Source organism: Scheffersomyces spartinae (genome assembly GCF_019049425.1).
Source record: "Scheffersomyces spartinae strain ARV_011 chromosome Unknown scaffold_13, whole genome shotgun sequence".
NCBI classification, from domain to species: domain Eukaryota; kingdom Fungi; phylum Ascomycota; class Pichiomycetes; order Serinales; family Debaryomycetaceae; genus Lizanozyma; species Lizanozyma spartinae.
The window spans coordinates 115,443-125,682 of record NW_025065060.1 but is presented as its reverse complement, the minus strand read 5'-3'; the positions used below and the strand labels follow the sequence as shown (position 1 = coordinate 125,682).

General features: G+C 38.7%; 6 protein-coding genes across 6 annotated transcripts; 4 read left to right on the top strand and 2 right to left on the bottom strand.

The window, feature by feature from the left end:
• Positions 1–64: 64 nt before the first annotated feature.
• KQ657_000939 (uncharacterized protein) lies at positions 65–754 on the bottom strand (the record flags this gene model as incomplete). The annotated part of the gene is made up of 1 exon (XM_043191758.1): positions 65–754. One exon carries the CDS (start codon positions 752–754, stop codon positions 65–67), a length of 690 nt encoding a protein of 229 aa, XP_043048730.1.
• Positions 755–995: 241 nt separating this feature from the next.
• On the top strand, positions 996–2,099 carry RBG2 (uncharacterized protein; the record flags this gene model as incomplete). The annotated part of the gene is made up of 1 exon (XM_043191757.1): positions 996–2,099. The coding sequence occupies one exon, from the start codon at positions 996–998 to the stop codon at positions 2,097–2,099; it is 1,104 nt and encodes a 367-aa protein (XP_043048729.1).
• Positions 2,100–2,247: 148 nt separating this feature from the next.
• KQ657_000937 (uncharacterized protein) lies at positions 2,248–3,378 on the top strand (the record flags this gene model as incomplete). The annotated part of the gene is made up of 1 exon (XM_043191756.1): positions 2,248–3,378. One exon carries the CDS (start codon positions 2,248–2,250, stop codon positions 3,376–3,378), a length of 1,131 nt encoding a protein of 376 aa, XP_043048728.1.
• A 3,008-nt stretch (positions 3,379–6,386) lies between these two features.
• On the top strand, positions 6,387–8,126 carry PUT2 (1-pyrroline-5-carboxylate dehydrogenase; the record flags this gene model as incomplete). Its single annotated transcript, XM_043191755.1, has 1 exon — positions 6,387–8,126. The coding sequence occupies one exon, from the start codon at positions 6,387–6,389 to the stop codon at positions 8,124–8,126; it is 1,740 nt and encodes a 579-aa protein (XP_043048727.1).
• Positions 8,127–8,235: 109 nt separating this feature from the next.
• KQ657_000935 (uncharacterized protein) lies at positions 8,236–8,565 on the bottom strand (the record flags this gene model as incomplete). The annotated part of the gene is made up of 1 exon (XM_043191754.1): positions 8,236–8,565. The coding sequence occupies one exon, from the start codon at positions 8,563–8,565 to the stop codon at positions 8,236–8,238; it is 330 nt and encodes a 109-aa protein (XP_043048726.1).
• A 340-nt stretch (positions 8,566–8,905) lies between these two features.
• Positions 8,906–9,932, top strand: GOT1 (uncharacterized protein; the record flags this gene model as incomplete). The annotated part of the gene is made up of 2 exons (XM_043191753.1): positions 8,906–9,137; positions 9,535–9,932. 2 exons carry the CDS (start codon positions 8,906–8,908, stop codon positions 9,930–9,932), a joined length of 630 nt encoding a protein of 209 aa, XP_043048725.1.
• Positions 9,933–10,240: the final 308 nt, after the last annotated feature.

The following is a 10,240-nucleotide window of genomic DNA, read 5'->3' as shown; positions in this document are numbered from 1 at the left end:
AACGGTACTCAACATAACAAATCTATAACTATACCGGTTTTGATCCGTTGAAAGATTAAGGCGATTAAGCTTCTTCCAAAAACTCATCGTCTTCTTCTTCTCCATTTTCTTCTCCTTCGGCATCGATTTCTTGTTCCATCTTTGCTGTGAGAACTTCGGAATCTAATGAAATGGTCTTACCTGCCAAAACGTCTTCCAAAGTGAAAGGCAACTTGTCTTCTTCAATCAACCTTTCATATTCCTTTCTCTTTTCTCTTCTAAGACTTTCACTGGCCAACTTTCCTGCCTTTGCTTGAGGTGTGGATGTCAGTTGTTTGTCCTCATCCTTGGGGTTAGGATATAATGAAATATACTTTTCGTTCTTGGGGAACATTATGGTATACACAAGGTCTATTTCACAGAACTTCACTGATTTTCTGGCCTTTTTAATGTCTTTTTTTACTTCAGTCTTTTTGGCTTCCTCCAAGGTCTTAATTGCTTGTTTCAACTTTCTGACAGCCTTCTTCTTTTCAAAGAATCTGACCATGTGATACTTTTTGGCGTTCTTCTTGGCTTGTAAGTTAAGGCTACTGTTTGCTAGTTGAACCTTCAAGGCTTTTAGTTTTCTTTCGTTTTCGGTTCTGGTGGTTCCATTCAATGAGTCCCGCTTAAGTAATCTCTCCACATCTCTTATTTTCTTCTTCAACTTTGCACTCAGCACACCCTGGGGTTTTTTGCTTACTTTGTTGGTCACCTTTTCCCTTGATTTTCCCATAATGAATGTATTGGAACAACGCTATACCAAAGTACTGTTGTGATATTAGAGTACAGTGTAAACTCGGGTAGGTAGTTGGATAGTAGTCTGCGATGACAAGACTACCTAAAATTTCCGATGAGGTAGAAGAGCGCGCGAAGGCGTGTCTTTACCGCTTTACACTGACACTTGCGAAAAGTATAAACTCAAGCTGATCAGAAGGAAACTATCAAAGTCTTTCCTTTCCCATTATAGTCAAGTAATGGGGATATTGGAGAAGATTGCTCAGATCCAGGAGGAGTTGAGTAGAACTCAAAAGAACAAAGCTACCGAGTATCACATTGGGTTATTGAAGGGGAAGCTTGCCAGATACAGAAGAGAACTTTTGGAACCTCAAGGTGGTAGTGGAGGTGGAGGAGGTCAAGGATTTGAAGTGGCTAAAGCTGGTGATGCCCGAGTATCTTTAATTGGGTTCCCATCTGTTGGTAAATCTTCCTTTTTGAATAAGGTGACTAGTACTAAATCAGAGGCAGCTGGATATGAATTCACAACATTGACATCTGTTGGAGGTATATTACAATATAATGGAGCTGAGGTTCAAATTGTTGATTTACCCGGGATTATTAAGGCTGCTTCTCAAGGCAAAGGTAGAGGGAGACAAGTTATTGCAGTTGCTCGAACATCTGATCTTATTTTAATGGTTTTGGATGCTACCAAGGGTAAAGATCAAAGAGAAGTCTTGGAAAATGAATTGGAAAGTATGGGGATTCGGTTAAATAAGGAAAGGCCCAACATTTCTCTTAAAATGAAGAAAACCGGTGGTATAAAGGTGAATTCATTGACAACTCCTAAATATTTGGATGAGAAAATGGTTAGTGCTATATTAAAGGATTATAAGGTCCATAATGCTGATGTATTGATTAGAGATGAGAACGTTACTATGGAAGATTTCATTGATGTTATTAACGAACAGTACGTAACATACACCAAGTGTCTTTATGTTTACAACAAGGTTGATGCGGTGTCATTGGAAGAAACCGACCGTTTGGCAAGAGAGCCAAATACCGTGGTGATGTCGTGTGAAATGGATTTAGGAATAGAAGATTTAAAAGAAGAAATATGGAGGAAACTTGGTTTACTAAGATTATATACTAAAAGAAGAGGTATAATGCCTAATTTTGATGACCCAATGGTGGTCAGAGCAGATTCTACCATTCTTCAAGTTTGTGATGCCATTCATCGAGATATGAAAAATCAATTCAAATATGCTTTAGTTTGGGGCTCAAGTGCAAAGCATTCTCCACAGAAATGTGGATTAAATCAACCTGTTCATGATGAAGATGTGGTTCAAATTGTTACCAAGTAAGGAAGAATGGTGATAGTATATTATGTAATATATAGACATAAGATAGCACCGCTTTGTGTCACTTTTTGAAACGATATTTTCCATTACTGTAAACAGAATTAGATAACTTCAGTACCGTTAACGTTACTCCTAACTTTCAATCCTAATTATGGTCAGCAAATATAAAGGACTTCCTGATGTGGATTACGGAGCACAGGAAGTGTTTGAGAATTCTGACGTGGAGGAAGAACGTCACGTGCCTGAATCTCCAAGGTCCGATCCAAACATAATACAAGAAAGCCTACACCGATCTGAGGCCGAGATCCGATTTGGCAACGATGTAGTTGTCGGGGAGGCAGTGGACTTCCTGGGGAACGTATCTTTGGGCAAATTTATAGGCTACAATGTTGCAAGAGTCGATGAAACTCGACAACAGAAACTTGCACGTATAGAACAAGAATTGAGTCAATTGTCTTTAGAGGAGGATGATGTACAAGTTAAGAGCTTGATTTCAATGCTTGATACGATTCAAAATGGTAAGAAGGAAGCTGACAGGTCTGAGCAGAATTTATATGGGACTAAAGTGAAATCGTTGTTTGATCTGATAACGAATGAGTTACACAAATCGAGGGTAAGATCACGTGACATGAATAATAATAATAATTATAATAATGATAATAATCTTGTGGATACAGGCGTTATACTGGAACTAGAAACTAAAATTAATTCATTAGAAACCCAAATTGGTCCGGAGTTCTTTACTGAGGCATTTCCTACTTCTATCCATGCTGTGATCAAGGAATTGACACGAAAGACGCATATTATTCAGAACCCGGAATATGCCATTGACATTGTGAAGGAGAAAATCGATAGCATCAAGAAAGAGAATGATATTCTAGAAACTCAAACCAAAGTTCTAAATGTAATACAGGGCAATAATAATATTCTGAAGCGACTGGCAGGTCTAGGAAGTGATGCTGGTCTTTCTGAAACTGAGAGAACCCAACTTCGACAATTGTGTAGTCGGATTCCTGAATTCGATGCAGTTAACCATACAGTTCCCCGTATTATAGAACGTTTAAAGACTCTACAACGGGTTCATATCGATACCACTTGTTGTGTTAACTTTGTTGGGGAACTTGATCTGGTTGTCAATAGTATTATGGCAGACATGGTTAAATGGGATACTTCCATTAACAAATGTATGGAGAATTTAGAAGCTTATGAAGCGAATTTTAATACTAATAAGGAGTCAATTCTCAAACAGATGGACGAATTGGAGAAGGCACTGCATATGTAACATATGTTTATACATATGCTTTGTACATGCTTGAGACGTATGCTTTATTGAAATAATATTCTGGGGTACGACACTCCTTAGTATATCAGAAGTTTAGTGTATCAGCAGTTTCTCTGGGTTTCGGATGTGATACATAATTGGTTCAAGTTCAGTAGGCTTGAAGTAGTTTGTACTTGTTGTTTGATTGTTTTGGAGCGAAGCTTAGAGAGATAGATATTCAACACCGTTCAAAACTTCTTCTAATCTTCCTCTAGTGTCAAGGCCAATTGGAGTTCACCGCATTGAGATGTGCTTCAATTGGCTTTTCTACTTCTGGTCCTTTCTGATAGCTCGCTGAGATCAATTTAAGGATAAAGGCCCCATGCTTTCTACATTTCTATGTACCAAAGTAGACGAGCGATGTCAAAGCATAACAACAAGAGCAACCTCTTATGATAGATTGGTAATATAGTGGCGGTGTAAGCTCTGTGCTATCTATTTGAGTTCTTCTTCCATTGTTGCCGTGACCCATCTTCTGGCCTCTTTTGTTGGATCTTCCAACAAATGCTTTGCTGCATTATCAACGGGATGTCAGTTTGGATAGCTCAACGCATGGTTATTGTTGCTTTCATCATCATGCACAACACTGTTGTCATCCTAAGGGGTCCCGACATTTGGAGTTGTGGCATCTTCACCTCTAAATCTAGACATCGCTTCAAATTGCAATATGAGCTAACGATGACTTTCCATGGTTATCATCTGTCTATTATATTCACAAACCGTTTAACGATAACAGCCAGTCTCTGTTGCATTTTTTAAAAACTAGGGCACCGCTAATTGGACTCGCACATTCAACCTTCAAATGGTATTGACTTTCGGCATTCTTCATTCGTGGATGTTTCAGGTGCGTGCATACCTCCTTGAAGAGGTTCAGTAATTGCAATGGGATTAAGTTTAAACATATTTGAGCTTTCAGTGACTCAACTCGTAGTTTGTTTGTTTGTATATTCAGATAGAAATGTGTCTTTACTACGAACCTTCTTGTATTCTACTTTTCTACATAATCTTCTCTATTTTGTACCACTTCAATCGGATCAATTCGACGGGTAATAACAAAACACAGCTCATTCCCTTAGCACCAGCATCCATGTTTTCTCAGTATGGTGAGGGCAGACTTCAATCTTGCAGCCATCAACTTAATCTTAATCGGATAATCTACTGACGTTCCACGACCTCGCACACTATTTAGTAAGTGGAACGAACGTTAAGCACCGAGCCCTAGAGTCACATATTTGATACGTTCAACTTTCTTCATGACAATCTGTTACGAAACGAAGGGTTACGTGATGTACCGTTAATTAAAGCTACGAATACTAAAGCGATTCCTATAGCTGCTCCTCCTAATCCTAATGTAGCGATTGAAGCTCCGATGTATTTGGCTGCTAATGCTAATTGCATTGCAACATTTATATCTGCTCTTTTCGCTTCTCTGTATAAAGAAATAAGATTCAGGTAAACTTCTTCTTATGAATTGATGTCGATAAATTGTCCTTTTGATCACTGAGATATTATGTAATCTCGTTTCGATCCATTGCATTGCCTTGCCTGAATTGTAACTAGTGCTATGGTGCCTTTGTAACACCTTAGCCATAACATCTCGTAAACTAGTATATTAGGTTTCGTCCATTGTCTATTGAGATCAGTAGGTTTAAATCGGAATTGTTGCTGTAATAACTCCCTAAGATAGTCTACAAATGCACAGTAATAATAATTTTTCACATATGGATCCACCCAATTGGACTTTCTGTTTGATACTTTATTATAATCAAAATTATTCATGGCAGACATCAATAACCAACATGTTCCCCTGATTTGCTTCCAACGTCTCAAGATTTATGAAATATTCCTTCACTACAGTATTTTGAAAGCTCGCCGATCAAATTGTGCTCTTACCTTTGTGCGCCATGTCTTGAGCATATTCGATCTCAAATTCATCGCTATGCTTTAGAGCTTTATTAAAAGTACGCTCGTCAGGTTCTGAGCCTGTGTTGATTGTCCAAAGGTGACTGCTGTAGTCTCTATCGGTTTTTTCGCTTCTAACAGAAGGTACAGTAGCTTCACTACAGTTAGATAAAGTTGTTGTGGTGGCCCCTTTGCTTCGAGTCATAGTCGTCGCTTTAATTTTGAAGTTCAAGATCCCTCATTATAACTTCCTGCGTCAGTTTGAGGCTCTATAGGTCAGCTTCTAGTTGTCTGACCATGATATGTCTGATCATGGTATGTCTGGTCCTGATATCGTACTGTCCCAGGATGCCAGTCTCACTATCTTTTTCGCTCAGCTTTTAAAGTTATTGATGGTTGGCTGAGGTTATTGTTTGACCCTCGAAAGAGATCAGCACCCAATGTTCTTCATTCGTGGGTGCTGCTGAGTTGTCGACACTTTCTTGGGGAAGTTTTGGCATTTTCCAACTCTTACTAACTCAACTAGCTGATTTAATCTCTTCCTTCATGTATTCAGACTTGTATCTTCACTTAAAATAGGTATTACTTTTTTGGGTTGAACTCCGTTCTATCTATATAACCATTTCAACCCTGACTAATTTTGACCCATAAGTAGTTACAATAGAGCACATTTCCATTCCCCCATGGCACCAAACTCCTTAAGAGTGGCACACTTATGAAGTGCAGCTTGTATCATTTGCAACCCTCACCCTAATCGGGGAATCTCTGACTTCTTTCACAGTGCTAACTTTGCACAACCTCACCTGTATGTAGCAACGCATTATCAGGTTTAAGCCGTGCCGATAATAATTTGGTAAGACAGATCCGCTCGTTTAGTCGCACCATTTTCAGACCCTCGCTAACGGCCACCTTCGGCGTCGCTTGCCTATAACGGATTTTTCAGTCAAGAGTATATGGGGTCAGCAATTGCGTGAGGGATCAACAGTATATAAGTAGCAAACGATCTCCTGATTAAAGAAAAAAACACGTATCATATTAATACACATCACATTTCTTTCCGGTTGCAAATGTTAAGCGTTGCCCGTGTTATTCCATTAGGGGGAAGAATTGCCCTTACAACTCAAAGGGTTATCCCCAAGAGATTTATAGCTTCCCAATTGCATACCCCAAAAGTACCTGTCGAGTTGACCAATGAGACGGTAAAGAATTTCTCCTATGACGAACAAAAGGATTGGGATTTGCTTAGAGTAGCCCTTACAAAATATACCGATAATGGAGCTCTTGATATCCCCTTAATTATTGATGGTAAGAAGGTTTATAAAGAGAATACTCTTCCTCAAGTGAACCCTGCAAAGCATTCTCAAGTGTTGGCTCAAGTATCACAAGCCAGTGAAGAAGATGTATTGTCAGCCATCAATTCTGCCAAGAGAGCCAAATCGGAATGGCTTCGTACTCCATGGACTGATAGAGCAGCTATCTTCTTGAAGGCAGCGGATTTGATCTCTACTAAATATCGATATGATATGTTGGCAGCCACTATGTTGGGACAAGGTAAAAATGTTTATCAAGCGGAAATCGATTCTATTGCTGAATTATGTGATTTCTTTAGATTTAATGTCAAATATGCTGAAGAAATGTATGGTGTTCAACCAATCAAATCTTCCCCGGGTGTTTGGAATAGAGCTGAATATAGACCTTTAGAAGGGTTTGTTTATGCTGTTACTCCCTTCAACTTTACTGCCATTGCTGCTAATCTTGTTGGTGCACCAGCTTTGGTTGGTAATACTGTTGTTTGGAAACCATCTGCTACTGCTGCTTTATCCAATTATATTTTAATGAACATTTTGGAAGAAGCTGGTTTACCTAAAGGGGTTATCAACTTCATTCCTGGTGAACCAAATATGGTAACTGATAATGTTTTGGAGGATCCTGAATTTTCTGCATTACATTTTACTGGCTCTACTCAAGTCTTCAAGAGTTTATACGGTAAGATCAATAGTAATGTTGCTGCTGATAAATATAGAGATTTCCCAAGAATCGTTGGTGAAACTGGTGGTAAAAATTTCCATTTAATTCACCCATCTGCTTCTATTGATCATTCTGTGTTATCCACTTTAAGAGGTGCTTTTGAATATCAAGGTCAAAAATGTTCCGCTACTTCAAGATTATATGTTCCCAATTCTATTTGGTCAGAATTTAAAGAGAAACTTATTGCTGGAGTTGAAACTATAACTATCGGTAATACTTCTGATTCTTCCACCATTCATGAATTTATGGGACCAGTTATTCATGAACAATCCTTCAACAAGTTATCACTGGCAATTGATGAAGCTAAACAAGATTCCGAATTGGAAATCATTGCTGGAGGTGAATATGATAAGACCAATGGATATTATGTCCAACCTACCATTGTTCAAGCCAAATCCAAAGACCATCCATTTTTAAAGAATGAATTCTTCGGGCCTTTATTGACTGTTTATGTGTACCCAGATAATGAGTTTGTTCCTATTTTGAATGCCATTGATTCTACAACCAAATATGGATTAACTGGATCTGTGTTTGCTAGAGATAGAAGTGCAGTTAGAGTGGCTGAAGAAGCATTGAGATATTCTGCCGGTAACTTTTATATTAATGATAAATGTACTGGTGCTGTTGTTGGACAACAATGGTTTGGAGGTGCTAGAGCTTCTGGTACCAATGATAAAGCTGGTAGTGGGAATATCTTGAGCAGATTTGTTTCTGTTAGAAACATCAAGGAAAACTTTTATGAATTAACTGATTATAAGTATCCTTCCAACTACAGTTAATGATTTCACAAACACTTAAAATAATATTGGATCCTTAAAAAAAACCCAATTGACATTGTATTTATTCAACCCCATTTATATTAAATTATTGGTATTATATTTAAGCACATTATCGTTTGTAGTCACCATAATGGTTTTGTTGTGGAGATTGGTAGTACCCTTGTTGCTGTTGATGTTGATATGGTTGTTGTTGATAAGGCTGTTGATAAGGCTGTTGTTGTGGAAATTGACCTGGAAGTGGAGGCATAGGAGGAGGACCATTTGGTTGGTTCACTATTCGTCCTAACCCACTGCAAACAGGACACATCTCTTCATCCAAAAGAAAGTGTACGATTCCAGAACCTCTACATCTCCCACAGAGAACACCTCCCAATCTTGGATCTCCTGGACGAACCTTTATTGGAGGTCCAGAGACGGCTCCATAGGGTGAAGGTACCATTGTGGTTGTGGTAGTAGTAGTTAACCCAAACAAATCAAAAGGATTGAAGGATGTTTGTACGGCATTGGGTCTATTTCTTGGTCCGTATCTTTCCCAACAATCCTTACACAGTAACCCATTCTTCTTCTTATACCCTGTATTTTCACATTTTTCACATAGCACTCCTAAGGGATATTTGAAGGGAAGGGAGGGGTTTGGGTTGTATGCGTGTTTGTTCAAGTAGAACTTCTCCCAGCACTTCATGCACTTGCCACCGTTTTTCTTGAGACCGGTGTTCTTACATTTGGAACATAGATATCCGGCTGGGTACTGAAATGGGAGTTGAAGATTATTCAGATAGATGTCCAGTACATTGGAGGACGAAGAGCCGGAACCGGAGCCTGAATGCGGTTTGTTGGAAGACGAGGATCCACTGGATAAGGGAGTATTCAGTGAAGCTGGCCGTGGAGGTCTTCCTGGTGGTGGTGGGGGTTTGTATGAGTTGGTGGAGTTAGAAGGTAGTGGTCTTTGGTATTCACTGCTGCTATTGGTGGAGTTCACAGATATGGGGTCAGGGGTCTCGGAATACGGAGGTGGGGCATCCGTGGGGAGTTCTTCATTGTATCCTGGCTTTGGCATTATATTTAAAGTATTGATAATCTAATGAAACTAAGAGTATTTAGAGGCACAGTTTTTACGGGGTAAATGAATATGAAAAACTGTACTCAAAATCGAGGCACACTGTTTATCACGTGTTACAACACGAAATCGAATTTTATAGTCACGTGATCTTAGAACTCTGAATGGTACGGACAAAACAAAAGATTCTGTCAAAACATTTATAGATTTACCTAACGTTTGAAGGCATTGGAGGTTAATTTGTCTGTTTAAGTAAGATGATTTGGCTTTCGGAAAGACAAAGTATGTGCATTTTTTATGTTGAGGTTCTCAATGATTAGATTGGCTATTAACCACTTAACCAACTTTTAGAGTTTGGAGTCGCCTTCACTGCTGGAGGACTCTTCTTCTTCCTATTTGGAATCATGACCCTTTTTGATTCAGGGCTACTTGCTTTAGGCAATGTTCTCTTTGTATTGGGACTCATTCTAATCATAGGACCTTACCGTACGGTCAATTTCTTCTCCAGGCCCAATAAGATTAGAGGAACGGTGTTTTTTGTATTTGGGATAATTTTAATTTTATTGAAAAGACTGTTTATTGGGTTTATAGTAGAGAGTATTGGGATTTTAGGGCTTTTCGGTGATTTTTTCGGTACAATAGTTCAATTTTTACGCTCTGTTCCAATCATTGGTGATATTTTATCTAATCCTATAATTGCACCAGCCATTAATAGAATAGCTGGTATTTCTCCCACATTACCAGTATAAGAAGGTTATCTATAGATATTGTCTGTGTGACTGTGTGTGTGTCTGTATGTCTGTCTGTCTGTCTGTCTGACTGTCTGTATGTATGTATATTAGTTTTAATTATTATAACCGAGGTTGTGCAAGTGGAAGCTGAGCCAAAGTACTTAGTGAAATATCTGCGTATCTTAAACATGAAATTATATCCACTGTAGAATAAATTTGTGCTAGTTCATTACTCCCACCATTAATGCCCACATGTAAGAAGTTCCTTGTTTGATTAACTATTCGCGTAACAAACGGTGATTCTTGCTCTTTACGAGATTGAATTA